Source organism: Eretmochelys imbricata, chromosome 2 (genome assembly GCF_965152235.1).
Source record: "Eretmochelys imbricata isolate rEreImb1 chromosome 2, rEreImb1.hap1, whole genome shotgun sequence".
In the NCBI taxonomy this organism is placed as follows: Eukaryota; Metazoa; Chordata; order Testudines; family Cheloniidae; genus Eretmochelys; species Eretmochelys imbricata.
Genome location: NC_135573.1, coordinates 155422149 through 155448866, shown reverse-complemented (window position 1 = coordinate 155448866; position 26718 = coordinate 155422149). Strand labels below are relative to the sequence as shown.

General features: G+C 41.1%; 1 protein-coding gene across 5 annotated transcripts in view; it reads left to right on the top strand.

The window, feature by feature from the left end:
* The window catches only part of STX17 (syntaxin 17), a 92995-nt gene that overhangs the window by 41470 nt on the left and 24807 nt on the right, over positions 1–26718 (top strand). For all 5 annotated transcript variants that reach the window (XM_077810870.1, XM_077810872.1, XM_077810869.1 and 2 more), the window contains exon 3: positions 4962–5027. In XM_077810870.1, the coding sequence (XP_077666996.1) occupies positions 4962–5027 (66 nt within the window). The remainder of the gene's footprint in view (positions 1–4961; positions 5028–26718) is intronic.

Sequence of the window (26718 nt, the reverse complement as noted above, 5' to 3'; positions counted from 1 at the left end):
TTTAGCATATCTGGCACGTAAATACCTTGCAATGCCGGCTACGTGACCTATGTGAACACCTGTTCTCACTTTCTGGTGACACTGTAAATAAGAAGTAGGCAGCATTATTACTGAGCTAATTCAGTTCAAACTGAATGGAAGGATAAACAAAAATAAATCTGCGACTAGGGTTTTTGATTTCAAAAGGGCTGACTTTCAAAAATTAAGGAAATTAGTTAGGAAAGTGAATTGGACTGAAGAATTTATGGATCTAAAGGCGGAGGAGGCCTGGGATTACTTCAAGTCAAAGCTGCAGAAGCTATCGGAATCCTGCATCCCAAGAAAGGGGAAAAAATTCATAGGCAGGAGTTGTAGATCAAGCTGGATGAGCAAGCATCTCAGAGAGGTGATTAAGAAAAAGCAGAAAGCATACAGGGAGTGGAAGATGGGAGGGATCAGCAAGGAAAGCTACCTTATTGAGGTCAGAACATGTAGGGATAAAGTGAGAAAGGCTAAAAGTCAAGTAGAGTTGGACCTTGCAAAGGGAATTAAAACCAATAGTGAAAGGTTCTATAGCCATATAAATAAGAAGAAAACAAAGAAAGAAGAAGTGGTTAAACACTGAGGATGGAGTGGAGGTTAAGAATAATCTAGGCATGGCCCAATATCTAAACAAATACTTTGCTTCAGTCTTTAATGAAGCTAATGAGGATCTTATGGATAATGGTAGCATGACAAATGGGAATGAGGATATGGAGGAAGATATTTCCATATCCGAGGTGGAAGCGAAATTCAAACATCTTAATGAGACTAAATCGTGGGGCCCAGATAATTTTCATCCAAGAATATTAAAGGAACTGGCACATGAAATTGCAAGCCCATTAGCAAGAATTTTGAATGAATCTGTAAACTCAGGGGTTGTACCATGTGACTGGAGAATTGCTAACATAGATTCTATTTTTAAGAAAGGAAAAAAAAAGTGATCCAGGTAACGACAGGCCTGTTAGTTTGACATCTGTAGTATGCAAGGTCTTGGAAAAAATTTTGAATGAGAAAGTGGTTAAGGACATTGAAGTCAATGGTAAATGTTACAAAATACAACATGATTTTACAAAAGGTAGATCGTGCCAAGCCAGCCTGATCTCCTTCTTTGAGAAAGTAACAGATTTTTTAGACAAAGGAAACTCAGTGGATCTAATTTAGACTAGATTTCAGTAAGGCGTTTGATACCGTGCCACATGGGGAATTATTAGTTAAATTGGAAAAGATGGGGATCAATATGAACATTGAAAGGTGGATAAGGAATTGGTTAAAGGGGAGACTGCAGCAGGTCATAGTGAAAGGTGAACTGTCAGGCTGGAAGGAGGTTACTAGTGGGGTTCCTTAGGGATCAGTTTTGGGAGCAGTCTTATTTAATCTTTTTATTACTGACCTTGGCACAAGAAGTGGGAGTGTACTAATAAAGTCTGTGGATGACCTGAAGCTGGGAGGTATTGCCAATTCAGAGAAGGACCGTGATATCATACAGGAAGATCTGTATGACCTTGTAAACTGGAGTAATAGTAATAGGATGAAATTTAATAGTGAGAAGTGTAAGGTCATACATTTAGGGATTAATAACAAGAATTTTAGTTATAAGCTGGGGATGCATCCATCGGAAGTAACGGAGGAGGAGAAGGACCTTGGAGTATTGGTTGACCACAGGATGACTATGAGCCACCAATGTGATGTGGCTGTGAAAAAAGCTAATGCGGTCTTGGGATGCATCAGGAGAGGTATTTTCAGTAGGGATAAAGAGGTGTTAGTACCATTATACAAGGCACTGGTGAGACCTCACCTGGAATACTGTGTGCAGTTCTGGACTCCCATGTTTAAGAAGGATGAATTCAAACTGGAACAGGTACAGAGAAGGGCTACTAGGATGATCCGAGGAATGGAAAATCTGTCTTATGAAAGACTCAAGGAGTTTGGCTTGTTTAGCCTAACCAAAAGAAGGCTGAGGGGAGATATGATTGCTCTCTATAAATATATGCGAGGGATAAATACCAGGAAGGGAGAGGAATTATTTAAGCTCAGTACCAATGTGGACACAAGAACAAATGGATATAAACTGGCCATCAGGAAGTTTAGACTTGAAATTAGATGAAGGTTTCTAACCACCAGAGGAGTTAAGTTCTGGAACAGCCTTCCAAGGGAAGCAGTGGGGGCAAAAGACCTATCTGGCTTCAAGATTAAGCTCGATACGTTTATGGAGGGGATGGTATGGGATAACATGATTTTGGCAATTAGTTGATAGGCCCAATGGCCTGTGATGGGATGTTAGATGGGATGGGATCTGAGTTACTACAGAGAATTCTTTCCTGGGTATCTGGCTGGTGAATCTTGCCCACATGCTCAGGGTTCAGCTGGTCACCATATTTGGGGTCAGGAAGGAATTTTCCTCCAGGGCAGATTGGCAGAGGCCCTGGGGGTTTTTCGCCTTCCTCTGCAGCATGAGGCAGGGGTCACTTGCTGGAGGATTCTCTGCACCTTGAAGTCTTTAAACCATGCTTTGAGGACTCAAACTAGCTCAGACATAGATGAGAGGTTTATTTCAGGAGTGGGTGGGTGAGATTCTGTGGCCTGCATTGTGCAGGAGGTGAGACTAGATGATCATAATGGTCCCTTCTGACCTTAATGTCTATTAGTCTATTATCTCCTCTAAATATAAACAAACTTGGGGTTTGGCTGAATGAGAAGTAGGACTGAGTGGACTTGTAGGCTCTAAAGCTATGTATTATTTTGTTTTTGAGTGCACTTACCAACATATTTAAGTTGCTCTTTCACGATAAAGAGATTGCACTACAGTACTTGTATGAAGTGACTTGAAAAATACTGTTCCTTTTGTTTATCATTTTTGCAGTGCAAATATTTGTAATAAAAAATAATATAAAGTGAGCAGTGTACACTTTGTAATCTGTGTTGTAATTGAAATCAATATATTTGAAAATGTAGAAAAACATCCAAAATATTTAATACATATCAATTGATATATATTGTTTAACAATACAATTAAAACTTCAATTAATCACGATTAATTTTTTTGAGTTATTCGTGTGAGTTAACTGAGATTAATCGACAGCCCTAAAGACTAGTCTTCCTTTCTTTCAGAGAAAGAGGTGGTGACAATATTCTCTATATAAGGTTTGTGATCCAACTTGACATTGACCTCATTGTGAATAGACTCGTCCTATGTGATGAGCAGATTGGTGACCTGGAGAGGGCAACATGCAGGGACCACATCCTTTCTCTCCCCATCAGGCTCACTACTCCAGTCATATTAGCCACCTGGGTTCTTTCAAAGTACCTTTTGAGACACCACTAGCATATTAGATATTATAATGTACAGTGTAATAGCACTCTTAATGTGTAAAGCAAAGCGTCTCCGCATTTCTTTTGGGAATTATAAGGAGCAGTAAATGCCTTTTGAAGAAATTCTGTGATCGTGTAAATTTGGAGAACAATTTTTTTCATGGTTTAAGGATATTGAATTGATGTGGCAAATTACATTGTTACAATCAGTTGAATAGTGTTTTGTTTTTTTTTTAAAGAAAATATAGTGTAGGTCAGCTTTGTCATTATTTAATAGATGGCATAAACTGCAAAATTTAGGGTGTTGGTTCAGTCCTTTCTCTAATTTTTGTTAAAGAACAATCACAATGATTTTATTGGCATAATGCGTTATGCAGGTGTTGCTTATACTCATTTTTTTTTAAATTGTCCTTCTGACTTAATTTAATTGACCTCAAACTATTATTTTTTTTTCTTAACACTATGCAAAATCTTAGTATGAAGGACCTTTTCTCTCTAACGTACTCTCTAAATTGAAAAGGAATTCCTGATTCCTTATATGATGGTTAGGAGACTCAGGACCTTGGAATATTTTAAGTTGATCTGGTCTCCACAATTAAAAATAACACAAATAAAAGAGGGTAGATAAAATATGCTATTGAGAGTATGATTTATGAAGAGATTGAAAGAATTAATGTTAAATAAAATGGCAACTCACTTTTTTTTATTAAAACCTATGCTGTCGTTTTGCTCTGTCATTTAAATGACTAAAAATGTTAATACATGATCCTGTATTTTCTTTTATTTCATTTAATACATTATTCAACGTTTTAATTGTATATACCAAGAATCTCAAACTGTATTGTTTGCTGATAAAATTCTTTTTTGTTTAGAGATTTGCTTTTGTGGTGTGAGTGTCTCTGTGGTACCTTTTTGTGAATTGGCAGTAGCAGGGATTGATTTATTTAACTGATGAAAATATGATGATTTTGATATCCGAGGTATTTATCATTTCAATAATTGCTGTGACCCCAGTCCTGTAAAGAATGCTGCATGGATGGCCCCTGCTGAAGTCAGTGGGGCTTCGTGCATGTGATTGTCTTTTCAGGATTGGGGCCCATGTTTGTAACTGTTTTAAAATATTAAAATTAAATAGCATGTACAGCCTCTTGAGAGGAACATAATTCTCTTTATAAAAATAACATCTGGTAGCTTGTTGTTTCATATCAGGCATGACTGGTATAGCTCTTCCCCCACAGTATGCATCCAATGAAGTACGCTGTAGCTGATGAAAGCTTATGCTCAAATAAATTGGTTAGTCTCTAAGGTGCCACAAGTACTCCTTTTCTTCTTCCCTCTATGTTCTTCACTAGTTGCTGTCATCTCTCTGCTGTCCATTAGTGGAAATATACTGTAACATTACCAGAACTCTATTAAGTCTATTTGTTGTTGAGAACTAATACAAGGTCTCTGGTTATGTTAGGATGAATGAAAATATAGTGAACCAAATTAGTCCCTCGTGAAGGTCCATTTACTTCCCTGGCTTTAAACCAGGAAGAGTTTGGCCCCTTTATTACTATAAACTACAGAAATTTAAAATAATTATTTTATTCTTTTCTAGCAATTATACAGAGTATTTTTTCTTTGTGTAGTATCAGAGATGCAGACTATGGGACAGATTACATGAAGAGCACATCAATGCAGGACGTACTGTTCAGGTAAGGATATTAAAGTGGCTATGTGAAATTAATGGGATTAAATGGCTTTTTATTTAGTGCTAGATGGGATAGGGAGGGATTTTGATAGGGATTAATATTTTATAGGCACCTGTTACTGCTTTACTTTAAAGTAGGTTTACCCAAAGTGTGGCCTGAGGGGCAAATGTAGCCATAGGCTTTCTCTCCTTGTAAGTGCAGAAAGAGAACAAAGATGATCATCGACAGTGTTTATTGCCAGCAAACTCAAACCACAGAATGTTTCTATTAATCTAACAAGATACAAATGCAAGTAAATTTTGTGGCTGTGTGCCCTTACTTTTGATTTTTTAAATACTGTGTGTATGCATGCAAATCTGCAGCTATGTGTGACTCTTAGCACCTGACAAATTATTAATGCAGTCTTGTGTACTGCAGAGTTTGAACATTGGGTTATCTTACGTTATAAATGTAATTAGAACATAGCAATTGTTATAATGGAACAGACATTGGCTCAGTTTTCCAACATAAATAGACCTAAATAGATTATCCATATTGGATGTTCAGATCTGCTCTTAGATGCATAAATACCCATTTTGCTTGCATAAGTGTCAAAGGATCATGCGGTGTGATTCACACCTGTGCCTATACGAAGGTCAATTAACTTCATGTCCAGTCAACCTTAACTCTTCCTTTTGTGGAATGTCATGAAAGTTTTAAAAAAAAAAAACCCACATCTCCTAGATACAAAACAATACAAAGTAATATACATGCCAGAGAGTAACATCCATCCAGCTAACAACCCATCATCCAAGGAGCCTCATTGATTGATATGTTCTTAGTAGTCATTTCTAAGTTCACATTTCTAATACTACAAACCTTACCTTAAAATGGGTTATGGTCCCTTATGAAAAATAAAAGGATATTAAAACCCACAGAAAGAAGTAAAAATTAATCACAAAGGAACAAATGGCCTTAAACAAAGGGCAGAGTTAAGGTTGTGTGGGTGTCATCTTGAGTCCATGGCTGAATGGGTATGGTTTGCAAGTGATGGAAGGTTTATCATTGTCTGTGGGCAGAGATGTGAGAGGTGATATATGTAGAAAAGTAGTTTTATTCTGTGTTTCCAGGTTTTGGGAGGTTTGAGTTTGGCATTATTATGTTTTATGTGATGTCTTTCTGATGTTTGAAGATGAAATAACAGCACTTGGTTCTTTGTATACTCCAAAGTTTCTTCTGGAGGTGGCTGCAGAATCAGACCCTTAGAACAATAATGGAAGCTAGGCTCCTGCCAAGTAGTCACCTATTTAGCCACAACTATGTTAAAATTGTGCTGCAGTATACTTTTTAGAGACAGTTGAACAGTCATGGTAGAAAGGGCTTTACGTGGAGTTCTAATTTTCTCGATATCACTCTGTTACAGTTTTATCAAGATGACATCTACCAGTTGTAGACTCAGAAATGCCACCTGTATTAATAAAATGTGAAAAATATTTACAGATAAAATCTGTAATACAAAGGAGTTTTTTCTACTGTATCTGTGACTAGGTAATATTGGGGTACCGTTTTCACTTACAGCTAACCCAGTGTCCTTACTTTTTTATTTAATTCTTTTATGCGTTCATGTTTTGATGCTGAAAGGATAAGCTATGCATTAAAGTGATATACAGTCTGATACTAACAGCCCAGAATAAGTATTGGGATCCATGCAAGCAAAGAATAGACTAGGACTTGTTTTAATTAAATAAGTAAGGAGTCTGGAGTACTTGATAATAAATTATATGACATGTAGAATGTGTTTGCTGTAAGCTGTTTAAATGTTTACCAACGGACTTGTGTTCTGTTTGTTTGCAAAGAAATCAGATTAATTATTGTGATACCAAATGTTCTCTGCAGCACACACTTTGCTCTCAGAATTAGATGTTGTAAAAATACATTAGGAATCCCTAAATCAATATTGACCCAAGGCATCCGCCCCAGGTTTTAGACAAATATATGCACAGCCACTCTACATTTAATCCATGTGCGCATAATTAGCCATTTTTCTGAATTTTCAGTTTACACAGAATAATTACTTTTATTGTACTTTAAAGCTGGACGAAAGTATAATAGACATATAGGTAAGTATAAATATGTACCTCTTACTCCTGGTAAACTGAATGAGATATTAAAAAAACAATTTTAAAAGAAAATTTTGCCAATGGGTGAAAGATTTGGGGAAATATTATTTTGCAGAAAATTATGCCATTCCTTTCAGAACATTAAGAAGGTAGCTCTTGCATACAGTGTCCTCCGTTTCTGAAATAGTTTTGCTAGATTTTTTTCCCCTTCTAATATACTGTTACAGGGCATGCCTGCCCTGTAGTGCCCCCTGTTGACTCAGTGTCATGCTGTGTGCCCTCCCTGTTATAGTTTTGCTTCATTTGAGGTGGGGCTCAGCCCCCTGGCTGAGTCATTTTGAGTTCAGTTCCCTTTCAGGATATCAAGTACAAACAAAAGACCCAGCCAATGCAAAGTACTCTCTCTCCACTTGGTCTCCTCTTGACCCACCCTAGACTCAGTTCCTTGTGTGTTCTGGGTTAACTGTCAGGCTCTCAGAGCCCTGACTCCCAGGCTCTTTCCCTGGAGTCCCCTCAGTCTCCTGAAGACTCTCATTCAGGGCCTTGCACAGGAGCCTACCAACTTTCTGTGTCTCCACACCCTTCATACTGAGTTCTCAGCCCTTTTAAAGAAATCACCCAGCTGATCAAGTCCCGTTTGGGGGGTGGGGATGGGTGGGAAGGAATAGTAGCCAATCTGGAGCAGATCTGACTGAGCCCAACTACACCTTAAGGGTCAACCAACCATGTGACGCATATCCTAGGCATTCTGTACAGCTACGGGGCAACACATAATAACTTGGTAAATTTTGCTGAGGAGCTTGCCACAGATGTGTTCAATGTAACAGATCATTAATAGTCTATCGTAAGTTTTAAGAGGACTCAAAAGGAACAGTACAACAGCCCAGTGAGGTGTTATTACAACAGATAAATGAATGCTCCCAGTTGGAGGTAAAACATTATATTATCACTATCGTAGCATATGTAAATTGTTGAATAAAAAGGAAAAAATGCCAAGGATGGCCTGTCTAGCTCCAGTCCATTTCCAACCTAGACTTGCACAATAGGTCAACAGGAAAGTCCTGCTTAGTGAACATGTGCAAAAGAGAGAGCCTATTTTGAACAATATACCAAATAGTTCTGAGATATGCTGTCTTTAAAATGCAATTCTACTCTGAAAACTAATTTGAAAATTTTTGCTTAATGCTTTTTCATTCATAAACTGAACACACCTGAAGTGAAAGAATTTTTTTCCCTAGCTGTCAGCCCTGTGAACTCAAACTGGGCTCTCTCTTTCTCATGTATCTTCAACCATAATAAAGATCCTATAGGACAAATTATGCCCTCTGTTACACCTCTGCAGTGCCTTTGTCTTCAAATGGAATTTACATTATTCTTCAGTTGGGTTATACAGGACAGGTACACCAGCAGGGCATGATTTAGCCTGCGGAAACTTTTATTTTGCAATATATATTGTACATTTTTTGCCTTTAACAGTTTAGATACAAGTGAGTAGCAACTGTGTATTTTTTTTTTTTTAATTCTTGTATGTTTAGAATTTGTTTAAAATTCTTGTATGTTTAGAGGTTGGGATTTTCAAAAGTACTCAATGTTGTTTTTAGTTTACTCCCATTGTTATGAATAATAAAACTCCCTTTGACATCAAAATCCCACTCATAATCTTTTCATTGTCTTAATGGTCTTCACTGATTTAAGACCAGTTTCAGAGGTTAGTGTCATCTGGTGTAACAGACATTTTCCCAACTTCTTTAACATGTAAGTTACATCAGCTTGAAGGCACTTAGCAGTCTTGCGAACTTCCATGATTTTATTGGGAGTCTGATAATATGTGGGGGTTTTCTTAAAGCACCAGTGCCTGGAGTCAAATGATTACATGATAATCTCAACTTTTATTTCAATAAAAGTAAGTTTCCAGTCCTCATGATTGCAGAGAAAAAAGCTTGAAAACATGAACCCTAAAGGCATAAAACCAGTAGTGAAATAAAAGGAACCTCAAATTTATTATTTTTTAAAAAAATCATGATTTTTTTCAGTCAGTCTCGAGACTTGTGGGAGGCCTGACTCTTGTTTTTTGAATGCTTGTAGTTAACAATACTGGGTTAGATTCAGACTTCCTTAGATTTGCATCCATTTATCAGCTTGTAACTTGTATCCCTTAACACATCAATTTTGAAATAGGCCTAGAAAGTGTAAGGAATACTTTGGACAAATTCCACAAACATTTAAAAAAAAAAAAGAAAAAAAAAAAGAAAAAGGAAGTGAGCATTGTGACAGGAAAAGCACCTAAAGGTGTAGGTTAAAATACACCCTTCTCCTCTGGCTCTTCAACAGGTAAATTCCACCAGGTTAGACTCCCTTAGACTCTGTGGGTCAAATTCCAAGGTGATATATAAGCAGGGTGGATTTAATTTAAATCGTGATTTAAATCACTAGTCAGGAAGACTCGATTTAAGCATGGTTTTCTACATAAAAGTGCATTCTTGTTGGTTGTTATAACCTTAATACATATTCTTCACAACTCAGAGATAGATGTAGGTTTCATTTTTAGAAGGTACACACTATACATTTTTAAATAGTGATTTATTTTGAAAACTTTTCGGATTAGTTTTACAGCTATATCAGAAAATGAATGAGTGTTTGGTTATTTTATTTACCAAAAGTAATTGAAGCAGATATTTATGAAGTCATTGGGAGGTGAACTATTTCCAATTCAAATAACAGGTTAATCATTAATATTTGAAGGATTTTCTTGCCATGCTGTATTAGGAGGAAAACATCACCAGACAGACATTTAAATTGTTTTATTTAACTAAAACAACAACGTTAAGTATTCTGGATATTTTTCTTCAGCAGCAAACATATAATATTTTAACAAAAGAAGCATATGTCCCTCGCTTCTCACATCTATTGCCAGTCTTCTTTTCCTTGTCCTATGTATTCTGCCCCCAACTATCTGCTATTCATTGAACTTTCTGAAACTTTGCACTTTTAGAGAGAGGTAAGGGATTGACTCTGTACACAAATTTGCGGAGGAACAATAGAGTTGAGGTCTTTTATTTCTCATCTTTATATATTACTTATTTATTTAAAAACATTTTTGCTGTTAACAAGCATGTTACCTCTGGAGAACAAATCCACAGTTTGAGAACTGCAAAACTAAGCATCTCTGATGGTATCATCTAGACTGAGCACTGAGTTCCGTTGGGTAAATGGAAAGATTAACCTAAATAATCTATACAGAAGACTCTGGAACCCCATAAGATTGGGTCCCTAATCCATGAACTATTGGAACTCATTTACAAAACTTTTGTTAAACATTACATGAATATATTGTCTCATACTATAGAATTAGAATTTATAAACCCTATTCCATGATAAGATAGCTTTGAGCTATAATGTATCTTAATTAAAACTATCTTTAGATAGATTTTTCCTCAAAAACCATTTTATCAAAAAAATCCAATTTTTAAATAAAAAAATCCAATTTTTTTAATTTTAAAAATCATTGATTTTGACCCACCCTGTATATAAGGGCATGTCTACACTTGCAAAGTTACAATGCCGGCAGTTACAGCACTGCTCAGAGAGTGCTGAAGGGAAACCGCTGTTGTGTGTTCCCATTCTCAGCTGCCTGCACAATAGCTTTTTCACACTTGTGGAACTTGCAGTGGTATTCGGAGTGGTGCAGTCTGTGCGGCTATCCCACAGAGGACCTCTTTCTCTTCCGCTGCTAAGACTTTGGGAAGGTGGAGGGGGTCGCGGGGCATCCTGGGTCCTGTCCTAGTGACCCATGATGCATTGCTTTGTATCCCAGAAATCCTTGTGCTTCCATCCGCATTTGGCGCCATCTTTCTGTGGTTTGTGTATTGCGTGCCCTACCTCTTCGGGCTGCAGGAATGGATCCCCAACTGCTGACTAGTATGCTGCTTGCTCTGACCAACATGTCACGAGAGGCAGTGGAGTTATTCCTTAAACTACAAAGGCAAGAGGAGTGCAACATTGATCTCGCCACGCGTAGTAGCTACGGCATGAGATTGCTTGTGGCATTCACAGAGGTGCTGTCCACAGTGGAACACCGCTTTTGGGCTCAGGAAACAAGCACTGAATGGTGGAATGACATTGCGGTGCATGTCTTGGATGAGGAGCAGTGGCTGCAGAACTTTCGGATGAGGAAAGCCACATTCATGGGACTTTGTGATGAGCTCACCCCAGACCTGTGGCGCAAGGACACGAGAATGAGAGCTGCCCTGTTGTTGGAGAAGCGTGTGGCGATTGCATTGTGGAAGCTGGCTACTCCAGACTGTACCGATCGGTCGCTAACCAGTTTGGAGTGGGAAAGTCGACCGCTGGAGTCATGTTGATGGGAGTGTGCAGGGCCATTAATCGCATCCTGCTCCAAAAGATCGTAACTCTGGGCAACGTGTGTGACACTGTGGATGGCTTTGCACAAATGGGCTTCCCTAACTGCAGAGAGGAAATAGATGGCACGCATATTCCAATTCTGGCACCAGACCACCTAGCCACCAAATACATTAATCAGAAGGGGTATTTCTCAATGGTTCTCCAGGTGCTTGTGGATCACCGTGGGTGTTTCATTGACATTCACTCAAGCTGGTCCAGAAAGGTGCATGACACATGCATCTTTCGGAACACTGGCCTGTTCAGGAAGCTGCAAGCAGGGACTTTCTTCCCAGACCAGAAGGTCACTGTAGGGGAAGCTGAAATGCCCATTGTGATCCTGGGAGATCCCGCCTACCCCTTAATGCTGTGGCTTATGAAGCCATACATGGGGCAACTTGATTGCAGCAAGGAGTGGTTCAACAACAGGTTGAGCAGGTGCAGAATGACTGAGTGTGCTTTTGGCCGTTTAAAAGCCCGCTGGTGCTGCCTCTATGGGAAGCTGAACCAGGCCGATTACCATATTCCTATGCTTATAGCTGCGTATTATACAGTCCATAATATTTGTGAAGGTAAGGGTGAAAGCTTCACTCAGGGCTGGACTGCAGAGGCTCAGCACCTGGAGGTTGAGTTTGAATAGCCAGAGACCAAGGCTATTAGAGGAGCATAGCGTGGGACCATAAGGATCAGGGATGCCTTGAGGTAGCAATCTGAAGCTGAAAGCCACTAATATTTGTTGCTATGCTTGGGATTGCAGTGCTTGTAATGCTAAGAGGTGATAGGTGCACATGATGCAATAAGGGGGTTTAACATAATTGTAAGTTGCTTTGCAATGCTCGTTTTGCTTTCAATTAATAGAATAAAGATTGCTTTCAAACCAACATAATTCTTTTATTAAAAGACAACAACTGGAGGGAAGAGTCAAATGAAAAAATACATCAGCAGGGAGGGGGATCAAGGAAGGGAAGGTCCCAGGAGGAGGAGGGCGTCCCAGGATGGCTAAAGATTTGTGTATGTCCGGGGATCACATCCAACCTTCTCCTTTGGAGTAAAATGCAGCAGGTACTGTACTTCAGCAGGGCCAAACTGCAGAGGGATGGGTGTTGAGTGCAGTGGGTAGTGGGAATCCACAATACTGGACTGTGAGGAGGGAGGAGTGGAATGCCATAGATAGAGACTGGAGCCAGGAAGTTGATAAGAGTTTGGTGGTGTTTGGGGGGAGAATGGGAAAGAGTTTTGCGACAGCAGCTGCAGGGGAGGGTGGGCGCTGAGTTGCTCGGTTTGAAGAGCTAGTATTGCGTGGAGCGTGTCCTCTTGGCGTTCCATAACATTAAAGAGCCGCTCCATTAGCTTCATTCTAGTGTGCCTTGTTCTCTTTTCGGTCCCTCTTCTCACTTTCCTGCCACTCCTTCAATTCCTGTTTCTTGGCGGTGGAGTGCATCATAACCTCATGCAGAAAGTCCTCCTTAATTCTTCTTGGCCGCTTTCTAATTCTGCGCAGTCGTTCCGCCACAGATAACAGAGGGAGGCTGGGCTCCCAAAGTCATCTCTGTGAAGCTTAAATGCAACATTTTACAGAAGCAGTATTGTTTGCAACACAGACGGCACTGATTCAGTGCTTTAAAACACCGCCAGTACTCTCACACCTGTCACTAACTGGCTGTCCCCAGGCAAGCACACATGAGCCACAAGACCCCCAAAATGGTGAGTAGCTGCAGGGGCAGGGTAAATCACTCCTCCCGGATCCTGCTGTACACTGGGCACATGGCTCTGGGGGAAAGCCAGCACTGTAGGGGGTGGGGGGCTGATAATCATTCCTGTCCCTCATTTTCCACAGGATGCGATCATTATGGAAGATATCTCGTTGGTGAGGGTGAGCAGCGAATCAAGGGAGGGTCTTCCCCAAGCCTGTGGCTTCTGCCCTGGCCCCTATGTGGCTTGTCTGTGTACAGCAATGGTCCTCCCGCACAGGACGGCAAAGTGGCACGGGAAAGTTAACATTAATGGGGCAAGAAACAAAGGAGCTCTGCTGAAGAACCTGCGGCAGTGGATGGCCCAGTATCTCCACGAGAGTTTCCTGTAAATCTCTGAGGGAGATTTCCATGAAGTGAGGGAGTCAATCAGCAGCTTGTTCCGGCACTCAGACTAGGCATGCGGTGGGAGACAAGCCTGCTTTCTGCAACCGTCCTGCCCTCCTGCGCCCAACAACTTGCTTCAGCGGCCTCCTCTCCTGTTTGCGCTTTGCCAATCTCTGACAGCTGTGACTGGCTAGGCTCCTCTGGGGTAGAAAAGAGCTCCTGGTTGTATGCATCTCTGACCTCTGAGTCATCCTCTGTCTCTGGGTCCCCGTCCACATCTTCATCCAAGATTTCCTCCTGCTGGCTCGATCCACTCTCAACTGGCACGCGAGCCAATGACGTATCCACAGGGGCCTTCGCAGTGGAGGTGGGGTCACCGCTAAGTATCACGTCCAGCTCTTTGTAGAACCGGCAGCTCGTGGGTTCAGCACCAGAGCAGCGGTTTGCCTCCCACGCCTTGTGGTAGGCATTCTGCAGCTCCTTCACTTTGACCCTACGTTGCAATGTGTCCTGGTCATGGCTCCTTTCTGTCATGCATCGTGAAATCGGTCTGTAAGTATCAGAATTCCTACAGCTGGAGCGCAGCTGGGAGTGGACAGCCTCCTCTCCCCAAATGCTGATGAGGTCCAGCAGCTCGGCATTGCTCCAAGTGGGGGATCGCCTGGTGCATGGAGCAGGCATGGCCACCTGCGAAGATGCGCTGAGACCACTGCACTGAGCAAACAGGAAGGGGACTTTCAAATTTCCAGAGGAATTTACGGGGTGGGGATGACGGTTGGTCACCTGAGGGTAGGGCAGTAGAGTTCAAACCGATGACCAGAGAGGCGAGAACAGGCATTGTGGGACACCTCCCGGAGGCCAGTCGCGGTGCTGTAATCGCCATGGTGTCTACACTGGCACCACAGCGCCGTAGCCCCAGTGCAGAAAGCTGTACACTTCTCATTGGGGTTGTTTTTTTTTAAAGTGCCACAACTGTGCTCTAAGTGGCTTGGCAGTATGTACACCTTGGGAGTTGCAGCCCAGAAAGCTGCTTTACTGTGCAGAAACTTGCCAGTGTAGACAAGGCATAAGTGGTAAATGGTAAATGGGCATGAGTTTAAGTTAATGCAACTTGACTATTGAGAGGGATAGAAGAAGGTGTAAATTACGCTGAGTCTCTTAATTACTCCTCTAAATTTAGTCCATGGATTCTTTTTTAATATGAGAAATTCTCTTCTCTCAAAGCTATGTATTGTAATATTTTTGCAGAAATCATCTATAATCCCTTTTTTCCAACCAGTTGCACAGGGTTCCTAGGTGCAAATCATTTAATGAGGCAATTAGCTTCATATTTAACCATAGTCGTGTTTCCACATGAATTTTGCACCTGTTTAGTTAAACTGATTTAGTTAAACCAGTGCAGCCCATTGTGTAAATTCTTATTTGGATTTAAGAGAGGCTTATTTTGTTTTAGCTTAAATCTGTTTGATTTAGCCAAACCACAGTAAGCCTGGCTTAAACCAAAATAAGAGAGTCCACTCAGCCTTTTGCATTGGTTTAACTAAAATCAATTTAAAAACAACACCTTTAGTTAAACCTGTGAACTCAGTGTGTAAGATAGCCCTTAGCTGCAAACCCAGGTGATCAAAATATGCCAATATTAACTCATTTTATTATTATTATTTACTGAATGCCCAAAAGTGTACTTGGTGTTACAGAGACAAAATAGACATTGCCACTGTCCCAAAGAGTTGAAAGTTTAGAACCCTGATCCTACAAAAAGCTTATGCATGTGCTTAACTTTACCCATGTGAGTGTTTCTGTTGACTTCAATGGGTTTGCTCAGGTACTTAAAGTTAAGCGTGTGTAAGTGTTTTGGAGGATAGGGACCCAAATAATGACATGACAAAATCAAGAGAAGGGTAAGCACAATGGCATAAATGTGACAAGTATAAGACAATGAGTTGGTTTAGAAGTACTGCATAAATCTTGATTTAAAACAAAACAAAATCATATAGATTGTGGAGGGCAGCAGCGAAGGTGATGGAGGGAAAAGGAGACAGGATAGGTGGGCAAGGGCGGGGAACATGACTGTGACCTCTGTGCTTCTGTAGTATGAATAAGTGATATATTTAAAATGTAACAATACTGGAAAATAGACTTTAAGGTCAGCAGGAACCATCATGATCATCTAGCCTGACCACCTGCACGTTGCAGGTCACAGAACCTTGCCCACTCACTCCTGTTATAAGCTCTGGCTGAATTACTGAAGTCCTCAAATCGTAATTGATGGACCTCAAGTTATGGAGAATCCACCATTTATACTAGTTTAAAGCTGTAAGTGACTCATGCCTCACACTGCAGGGGAAGGTGGAAAAATCCCAGGGTCTCTGTCAGTCTGGCCCGGGGGAAAATTCCTTCCCGACTCCAAATATAGTGGTCAGTTAGACCCTGAGCATTTCAGCAAGACCCAACAAGCAGACACCTGGGAAATAATTCTATGTAGTAACTCGGAGCCCTTCCCTATCTAGTGTCCCATCACTGCCCGTTGGACATGTTTGTTGCTAGCAGTTGCAGATCAACCACATGTCCCTATAGGAATTTTCATCAGACCATCCCCTCCATAAATGTATCAAGTTCAGTCTTGAAGCTGGTTAGGTTGTTTTTCCCCACTCCTCCCCTTAGAAGGCTGTTCCAGAACTTCACTCCTCTGATGGTTAGAAACCTTCATCTAATTTCAAACCTGAACTTGTTGATGGCCAGTTTATATCTTTTTGTTCTTGTGTCAACATTGTCCCTTAACTTAAATAACTCCTCTCCCTCTCTGGTATTTATTCCTCTGGTGTCTTTATAGAGAGCAGTCATATCTCTTCTCAGCCTTCATTTGATTAGGCTAAACAAGCCCAGCTCTTCGAGTCTTCTCTCATAAGATAGATTTTCTATTCCTCTGATCATCCTAGTAGCCCTTCTCTGCACCTGTTCCAGTTTGAGTTAATCTTTCTTAAACATGGGAGACCAGAGTTGCACATGATATTCAAGATGAGGTCTCAGCAGTGCCTTATGTAATGGTACTAACACTTCCCTATCTCTGCTAGAAATACCGAGCCTGATGCATCCTAGGGTGGCATTAGCCTTTTTCATGGCTGCATCACACTGGCGGCTCATAGTTGTCCTGTGATCAACCAGTACACCCAGTATGTTTGATATTATATTTGAAGTTAAAGAATATAATAAACTGGAGAGAAGAGGAAAAGGGGAAAGGCTATGGGGAGGATCAGTGACAATTACAGGGGGCATAATGAGGCAGGGGAAAGTAGTTGATGGCCTTAAGACTAGTGTAGACTATTGGCAGTAGAGTTGCTGGGTCTCCTGGGATATCTGATGCTGTAGTGAAGGCTGTGGTGCCAGACAGGCTAAGTATCCACAGGGTCTGGCAGCAGTGCTGGTACCTTCTGTCTCTGAAGGGCTTTGAGGGAGCTTTGGAACTCTACTTCTAGGATATCTGGAAGAAGCAGTTGGTGGGAGCTGTGTGTGGAAGCCCACACTAGAACCTGATGCCTCTGAATTGATTCCCTTGACTTTAGTGGGGGAAGATGAGTGTGAGAGCAGACCTCTGCTCCACCATTATGTCCTTCCCTTTGAGCAGTAACTAATGAATAGCTGAGCACAGGAACTGTGGATGTGACATGTTGCCAGGATGAATCCAGGGCTGTTAGCAGGTAAATGGTGTTGTGCAAAGTGATATTTATATATCTGTTAATGTCACTTTTCAGCGCCTCCTAGCTCTAAAGGCAGTGTTGCAGCCAGCAGCAGCGCAGAAGTAAGGGTGGCAGTGGAGCACTAGTAAGTCTGTTGTGAAAAGTGATATTAACATACAAATAGGGCTTTTCACAGCAGACTTAGTAGCACCCCATTGCCACCCTTACTTCTGCGCTGCTACTGGCAGCAGGTACTGCCTTCAGAGCTGGGTGGCTGGAGAGTGGCGGCTGCTGGCTGGGCACCCAGCTCTGAAGACACTGCTGCCACGAGCAGCAGCGCAGAACTGCAGAATTATGTGGCAATGCCATCTCGTGCCTCCCTTACTACTGTGTAATGTTTGACCTTTGTGCTGGGAGGGGTAGCTAAAGGGGGGTGACTAAGGCAAATTTTGGGGTTGCTATAGCCCTTGTAATCCCCCCTTAGCACTGCCCCTGCCTCTGTGTCTGACTGTTAAATTATAAATTATTTTTTTGCCAATCTCAGTGTTCTGATTGGTCTGCTGTTTAATGCAGCTCTTCAACAGCTGAACAATCAAGCCCTCTAATGTTGTCTCAGTCCTGCCTTTTTAGTCTCGAGACAACAAACCTGCACTCACGATACTACAATCTGCAGAGTCCAATTTCCTTAAAGTGGCGATGATACAATATATATTTTATTTAGGAATAATGATCGCTGCATTATATGTTTACAATACTTTTTGAACTAAACATACTACATTGTGACAAACGTGTGTGTGTGTGTAATTTTCTAAAATGCTAGATTTAAATTATATATTTTATAGCAGTTGCTCTCTGTTTCATGCATGTACTCGTGACCCCCACATAATAACCTCGTGCCCCCCTTAGGGTTGCGATCCCCCAGTTTGAGAATCCCTGTGCTAGACACCATAGGAAGTGCATAAGAGAGAGCCCCTCTCCTTAAACACTTAGAAGCTGTGGAGCTGGGAAGGTGCTTTGTGTTTGTAAAATTTTAATATTTTTCAATATTTAACCATAGTTATCTCTCTCTGGCTTGTTCATGAAGGGTCATATCCTGTGCCCATTGTCTGTCCTGAGTAATGGGGTCAGCTGTTGGTCATGTGTGAGAAGCCATTCTGTGGAGACTACTTCAGTAGCTACTTCAGTAGCTGTCCCGTGCCCCAGCCCCTCCTGTTTCTGTGTGCTTCCACATATGATACTTCACCCTTACCCACTTTCTGCATCCTCCTGCAATGGAACTGCATCCGTTGTGCTACAAAGAATCTGTTTGTGATCAAGGAGAAGTGGATTTGCCTCAGCTGAACAGTGAAGCCAGTGCTGACTTCATCATTAAAATTGGTGTCTGTTCCAGTGTTTACATTATCTTTTATCAACTCTAACAAGGTTAGTTCTTTGTTCTAAAACACTCAGGCAGGTCCTTTCCGTTCATTAATAACACACAGGAGTTTAGTAAATATGAGCCTGGCACTAATTGCAACCTTTGGTAGCCTTAGCAGAGAAAACAAGAATTGAATGCTCCTAGAGGCTGAACTATGTTTTTGGCCCAAGGGGAAAAAACTCTTTAGGCAGGAACTATCTTTAGTTCTGAAATTGTACCGTACCAAGCAAATTCTGTAGGTAACTAGAGGACTCAGTACTTAATTAAATCTTTCAATCCAAAACACATTTCATTAGCATTAAATACACTTTTTTTTTTTTCATGTGCTATTTATAAAACAACATTTTTAAATTTCTGGTCTGAAACCCATGACATCTTTTCTTTTTAGTACAAGATAGGGAATTATGAACAAAGGCAGGAAATTATTTTGTACTTTCAGTTTCATGATCAGCAACTTTTCTTTACTCAGGTGGCAAGCTTTTGTGTGTCTTCCTCTTGATTTGAACACAGGAATTTTGATAGTTCACAGCTGACACGTGTCATGTGATCCTCTAGGACTATACTTTTCCTGTTCATTCTTTGTCATGCAGACCTAAAATTCCACACAATCCTGGCTTCTCCCTGTTCATCTGTGTCTTCTCTGAAGACCTTCTCCCTACAAACAGAGTCTTTACACCCATAAGAAAACATAATACCACAGACAGTAAGGGCTACCTGTAAATAGTGTGAATAGAGTAAATAGTAACGTGACAGGAAAGGTAATTCACACATAGACCAAACAAGAAAAATACAAAAAATTATCAAGAGAAAAAGTTTTAAAATTGCGAATTTTAAAATTAAATGTGTAAGAGCAAGAAACAAGGAAATCATACAATCAGTAATATCCATATAACAATCTATACCAAATATTTACTTGTATTCTTGCCCATAATTGCTTTTCACAGAAAAAACCCCCAAATCTCACCACATATTCTGGTATTTTAATAGTCCTGGATCATCTAAAGTTTTTCATGGTTGTTGGTATGTCATATCTAGGTTGCAGTATGTTTCCCTACAATCCATATAGGATGTAAATATTTCTGAATTGGCATTTGCAGTCCTTAAATTCCTCATGAAGGGACATTCCAGAAATAAATAGCACAAGGTATGTGTGTCTTTGAATGAGGAACCAGACCCCAATTGTACAAATTCTTAAGCCTGTGAATAATCTCATTTCAGTCAATGGAACCACTCATGATTAAAATTTTGCAGGTGACAAGAGGTTTGCAGGATAGGGTTGCCAACTTTCTAATCGCACAAAACTGAACACCCTAGCCCTGCCCATTCCCCGAGGCACTGCACTCCTGCTCACTACATTCCCCCTCCCTCCGGTTGAGGCAGGAGGTTGGGGTGTGGGAAGGGGTACAGGCTCTGGGCTGGGGGTGTGCCTGGGGACAACGGGTTTGGGGTACAGGAGGGGGCTCCAGGCTGGGAGGTGAGGCCAAGGGATTCAGAGTGTGGGAGGGGGCTGCAGGTTGAGGCAGGGGGTTGGAGTGTGAGAGGGGGTGAGGGCTCTAGGCTGGAGGTGCTGGCTCTGGGATGGAGCCGGGGATGAGGGCTACAGGAGGGGGCTCCAGGCGGGGGGGTGGGGCCAAGGGATTTGGAGTGCGGGACGGGGCTGTGGGTTGAGGCAGGGGGTTGGGGTGCAGGAGGTGGGGTGAGAGCTCTGGGGTGGGGCAGGGGATGAGGGGTTCAGGGTGTGGGAGTGGGGCTCTGGGCTGTGGCAGGGAACCCGGCCAATGGGAGTGCGGAGCTGGTGCTCAGGGTGGAGGCAGCATGCAGAGCCCCATGGCCCCCCACCTAGGAGCTGGACCTGCTGGCTGCTTCTGGGGCGTGGTGCCAGGTAGGGACTAGCCTTCCTTAGCACTGCTGACCGGACTTTTAATGGCCCGGTCGGCAGTGCTGACCGGAGCCGCCAGGGGACCTTTTTGACCTGGGCAGTAAACAAAAATTCATGGCCCGTGACCTGTCCATGACTTGTACTATATACCCCCGACTAAATTAGGTGGAATGGGGGCAGCCTGGGGATACCGCGGGTGCTCGGGGGGGGGGGGGTGGCCTGGCACTAACGCTGGTACTGGAGGAGGCAGGCGGCGGTGCGTGGCCTGGGACCCCTGCTTGTGTTGGGGATGGGGGTTGGCGGGACTGGCAGGCTCCCTACCTGGCTTCTCATGACTCCCTGGAAGCAGCAACATGTCCCCCCCTCAGCTTCTAGCTCCATGCGCTGCCCCTGCCCCTGCTCCAGCCCCAAGTGCCAGCTCTGCAGCTCCCATTGGCCGGGAACTGTGGGTGGAGGCAGCGCACGGAGCTAGGAACTGAGAGGGAGGGACTGTCAACACTTCCGGGAAGCCCCACCAAGGTAATCGCCGCCCAGAGCCCTCCAGCGCCCCAGCCCTGAGTCCCCTCCCATATGCACTGAAACAGCCGCTGCAGAAGTCATGGAGGTCCCGGAGGTCATGGAATCTGTGACTTCTGTGACCTCCATGACAAACTCTCATCCTTAATAATGAGAAGAGTGACTAAAAGTTTGTTTCAGAGTAGCAGCCGTGTTAGTCTGTATTCACAAAAAGGAAAGGAGTACTTGTGGCACCTTATAGACTAACCAATTTATTTGAGCATAAGCTTTCGTGAGCTACAGCTCACTTCATCGGATGCATGTTTGTGCCACCTTACTGATAGTTATCAAGCATAGCTCCTGAGGGGAGGGTTATATCTCTTCTGGTCACACCGCTTTTATTTCTTTTTGCAGTAATGTTTCCTATGGCAGGATTAGGTAGCATAACTATGATAGCAGGTTGACCCTTTTGGATATTTCCCTGAGCTCTGTTCTGGATCTCATATTTCTTGATTTGAGTATGTTTCCTTAAGGTGGTATTTTCAATTAGTATGGCCAGCCATATCACTGTTACACATGTGATACTTCGATCTACTTCCCTTTCTCTGATAATACACCACTGCATACAGAGAACATGATTCTGCCTATTGACAATGAATTTGTGTCTATCTAAGAAGTAAAAAAATTAAATACTAATAAAATTGAAATTCTTCTCCTCAGGCCACAGTTAAGCACTGTGTCTTCTGTTTACCTCAGTGGAGGTAATATTAGAATTCGTAGAATCTGGTAATGTTTCTTCAGCCCTAGACTTCAAGATGGTTTTATGCTGGATCGTGTTACAAGAGTGTTTCTAAATTTTTCCTTTTACCTTGTCAGAATGGTGTCAGTGTGCACCCTTTGCTATCAAAATAAAAGGAGGTTCTGACTCACATTGTAAGAACATCTAGACTTGAGTATTGTAACTCCTTACTCGCCGAATTCTTGCTAAATCAGCCTGTGAATTAGTTTCATCAGGTTATATTTCCTTCTCATCAAGGTCAGGTCGGTATATTAACCTAATTTAAAGTTACTATATTGTCTCTGATATGTTTGGCTTTTGTGGAAAAGTCTAAATTTTATATTCTCAGCGTTTTTGCAGTTCAAGATAAAATGAATTATGCTAGCTCTAGGATGGCATCTGTTCCATTGAAAGTTGACAATTTCTATCTCTGGGAGAATCCTGGATAGATTTTAAGATTTCTATTACACTTTGTAAGGTCTCCATGAGTCTTTTATGTATCTTAGCTTTGCTAAAACTATATTCTGTGTCATGCCCTTGATAATGATCAAGAAAATTATTGCTTTTTGCATCGTTTCAGTTGAAGCCTTTTTGTTTTTGTGCATACTGTATACTACTTGATTGAAATATTAGTTTTACAGTGTCTAAGAACAAACTAGAAGACTAAGGTTTTCTCTCTGCTCTTTGTTTTTATGATTGTTTTCCTTTTGATAAGGTAATAGTAAATCCATTGTGTTAAGATTTTTTTGTGAATAGTGCTATGCTTTAGAGTGGATTTAGATGCTGGAACTTGAATGTTAAAAACTATTTCAAAAGAATATAGGTTCTGATAGGGCATACTTTAAATAGTATGGAGAGTAGGGAGTAGGGAGAGTGGTCACTTTTGATAAGCTATTACCAGCAGGAGAGTGAGTTTGTGTGTGTGGTTTTTGGAGGGGGGTGAGGGAGTGAGAGAACCTGGATTTGTGCTGGAAATGACCCACCTTGATTATCATACACATTGTGAAGAGAGCGGTCACTTTGGATGGGCTATTACCAGCAGGAGAGTGAGTTTGGGGGGGGGGGGGGGGGCGGGGCGGAGGGTGAGAAAACCTGGATTTGTGCTGGAAATGGCCCAACTTGATGATCACTTTAGATAAGCTATTACCAGCAGGACAGTGGGGTGGGAGGGGGTATTGTTTCATGGTCTCTGTGTGTATATAATGTCTACTGCAGTTTCCACGGTATGCATCCGATGAAGTGACCTGTAGCTCACGAGAGCTCATGCTCAAATAAATTGGTTAATCTCTAAGGTGCCACAAGTACTCCTTTTCTTTTTGCAAAGACGGACTAACACGGCTGTTACTCTGAAACCTGTCACTTTAAATAGTATGTCCTGAAATTTAATTACTTTGTATAGATGTTTTCCCATTCCACTGTTGATGTTTTTAAGGATATTTTTAGCAGGTGGCAGGAGAAACAATGAAACTAACTATACACAAAGTACTGTAAAATGCATAACTGAAAAAAAATAGAGCAATTTATACAGTATTTTGCAAATTCCTTTTAGTTTTAGTAATCCTAGGTATTGCTTGTTAGCACAACATTTTAAGAGAAAAATGTGGCATTTTTCCAAATTACATGTTAACCGAATTTAAAATGTTTGGTACTCTGTAAAACAACAGGGAAATTCACAGACAAAAACTTTGTTAAAAGAGAGTTAAGGCTGAAAGTGTTTTTCACTGGAATTCAGCTAATGCCCCAAAACAGTATCACACTTTCTATACAGGAAACACACACCTGCAAACCACTCCCTCACCCTAAATGTTAGACAGTCTGGAAATGAACAGTGAAAGGATCCCGCCATTTCCTTTTTGACACACAACCTCTCATCATTCACTGTCATCACATCCAGTTTATGCCCCTTCACAATTTTAACTTTGCTGTCTATGATGTAAAAATATTGTTTATTAAATGTGTTGTAAAGATTTGGAAAGGGAGATAGTCCCAGTATACATTGTTACATTTAGAGTTCTTTCCAATTTCCTTATTGTGAAGTGTTGGTGGAGTCAGTAGGAATTGCTGGTGGTCAATACCTATGAAAATGAGGCCTTTGATGTTTTAACTTTGGCACCCAAAATTTGTGGATACTTCTGAGAATTTAGGCTCAAACTCTGTGCCTCAGTTTCTGTATCTTTACAATGGGAATAATGCATGTTGTTCACCCTGGTAAAGTACTTGGAGATCTAGGGATGGAAGCTCTATATAAGAGCTAAGTAATATTGCTGTTTTATTATATAGCAAGATATACAAGCACTTGAAACAAAGATTGGCTCTCATTCATTTCAGTAGTCAAATTCGTTGGGAAAACTGGCAGATCAAGATTCCAGATACTATAAAGAGACATTCCAGGTCTTACAAACTAAAGCTTCACAACTTCAAAATACTTAAGGTGCTTGGATAAAGGAAACCATGCTTCCATAGCACTTGAGATAGGTTGCTTAAAAAAAACAGATTTGTGAGGGGAAGGGTAAAACAGTGGTACAGTTTCATTGTCTACCCACAAACTAAGCTCCGCTCATTTAACACCACCATAATGGCCACTTACAACAGATTTTGCAGATATTCAGAATACAGTCATGCATGCTGTGCTGCATTTTGGTGGGCTCTTCAGGCTTGGCTTCCCTCATTGAAGTTCAGGTGCCTCGCCTTGGCAGCTTGGGTGTGGCTACTTGATTGGAGGGGAAGAAATCATGGGACTAGGATGAAATATCATTGATGGTAGATTGTGCAGATCTTCATGTGATCTTCCATCGCCTTGTTTAAAACAGCAATAAAATAGTGACATTTTGACTTTATCTCTTGGAAACGGTGGTTTGTTTCTTTTGGAGTTGTTGCTTTAGACTGTCTGCAAACTCAGGCAGATGTCACTCTGTTGCTTATATTCAGGCCTTATCTGCACTGTGAATTTGCTCCAGTTACAGCTGTCGGTGACTAGCCATCAATGTAGTTGTAATGGTACAGACTCCTTGCATAGTGGTACATTTTACTCCTGTTTCAAGCAGGGTAAGATGCACCAGTGCGAATTATGGCTTACAGTAGCTTTGTCCAACTGCACTGCTACAGCTATACCGGTGGCTGGCCACCAATGCCTAAAATCCCTCCAGGTAGACAAGGCCTTGGTTCTTGTTTTGAATGTTTTTTTCACAGCAGGGAGAGCTGAAGATTTTTTTAAAACAAGAGTTTAGATCAGTGGTTCTCAACTGATTTACCATTGTGGGCCGCATATACAGCTCTCTCTCTATGTTATGTGGCTGGCATCCACACAATATATATACTACCTGTATGAGACTGTCACATGGACCACAATTGTGTACTGATTGGGCCATGGGTTGAGAACCACTGGTTTAGATTTTGGAAGGCAAGTCTGGGGAAGGTAGGTGTATGCTGCGTCCTGTGTATACTCTAATACAAGCCCTGAGCAAAAGTTACCTAATTTGTCAAGGGTCTGAGGGGACTTTCTATTCAGGAGGTTTACTAGCAGTTCAGAAATTTTTTGGAAAAAATATTAGCCACTCCCAACATCGTTTACACATTGTGTGTGTGTTTTTTGTTCCTTCTAGAACAAAACTACAAAGGAGGTTTCTGTTTGGATTATGGTTTTCTGTCTCATTTGAGAATGAAGACAGAATAACTGTCTTTGTTCTGGAAACAAAGCGGTATGATAGAATTTATCCATGTAAATTTCACACTCATTTCTGTTCATACTGTTCTTTAGATAGACTGATGTATGCTCAGAAGAAGTAATTAGAGTTCTGTGCCTAGATATTTCCATTTTGTTTTTTGCCAAATTCCAAAGGTCTTCTAAAAAAGAGAAGTTTGTTTTCTGGATTGTGATTATGATCACTTTTTGGCTGCTTAAAACACAAATTAAGGTGAAATACTAGGAAGAACTGTCTAACTTGTTCGATTTAAATGAAGAATTTATGGGAAATATTATATCAGACTTCTATTTCAACTCAGTATCTTATAACACCATACTTTGTGTCTTCCATATTTCCTTTATTGGTAATCAATGTTTATACGTGGGATTAATTTTAAATATTGCAGCCTAAGATTGTCTGGTAATACTATTAATTTAAACATACAGTATGGTATAGTCTTGATTAATTTGACAATTGATTTTTACGAATCAATAGTTCTCCGCTCTCTTTGATTGCTTAATACGTCTTTTACCACGACCTTCCCCTCAGTGTGTAGAGTGTTTATGGAGGTTGGATTCATTTCCTTTATATGTAGTTACATTTCTGTCGGCGGGGGAAGGGTTTCTTCACTTATTTAAAAAAAACCATTTAATTATATCCAGGACGTGTAATTAAAATAAACAACCTCTACACCCTACTTTTTCCAGGCAAGCAATGTTGCCTCTTCTAACTCCCTTGCATTAATGAAGAAAACTCTCACCTTAAAAACACCCCTCCCAAACTATTTGTTCCCTCATTCCACTCTAAGAATAATGTTCAAAACAATGGTAAACAGTTCAATGAAGAATGATTTATTATGCATGCTTAGAATGTCATACGATTCTTATTTTTATATTGCAACATTCATTTTTTATGCTTGCATGAAAAGTCTATCCCAAATCAACAAGTAGTATAATTTGTACTATACATTTCTTATGTTAGTTTTTAGTAAAAATCAGTCATGTGTTCTTAGTTTTTAAAAGTCTAGGTGATGTTTTGTGCTAAAACCCCCAAACCAAAATGTTTGAAGCTGTTCCATTGTACATAGATAGTGAAAGAGTGTTTGGAGCAGGAGGCTGGACCCAGAGTCTCCCACCTCTCAGGGGGGTGCCCTAAACACTACACAGTCATTCTGTCTTGCGTGCCCAATG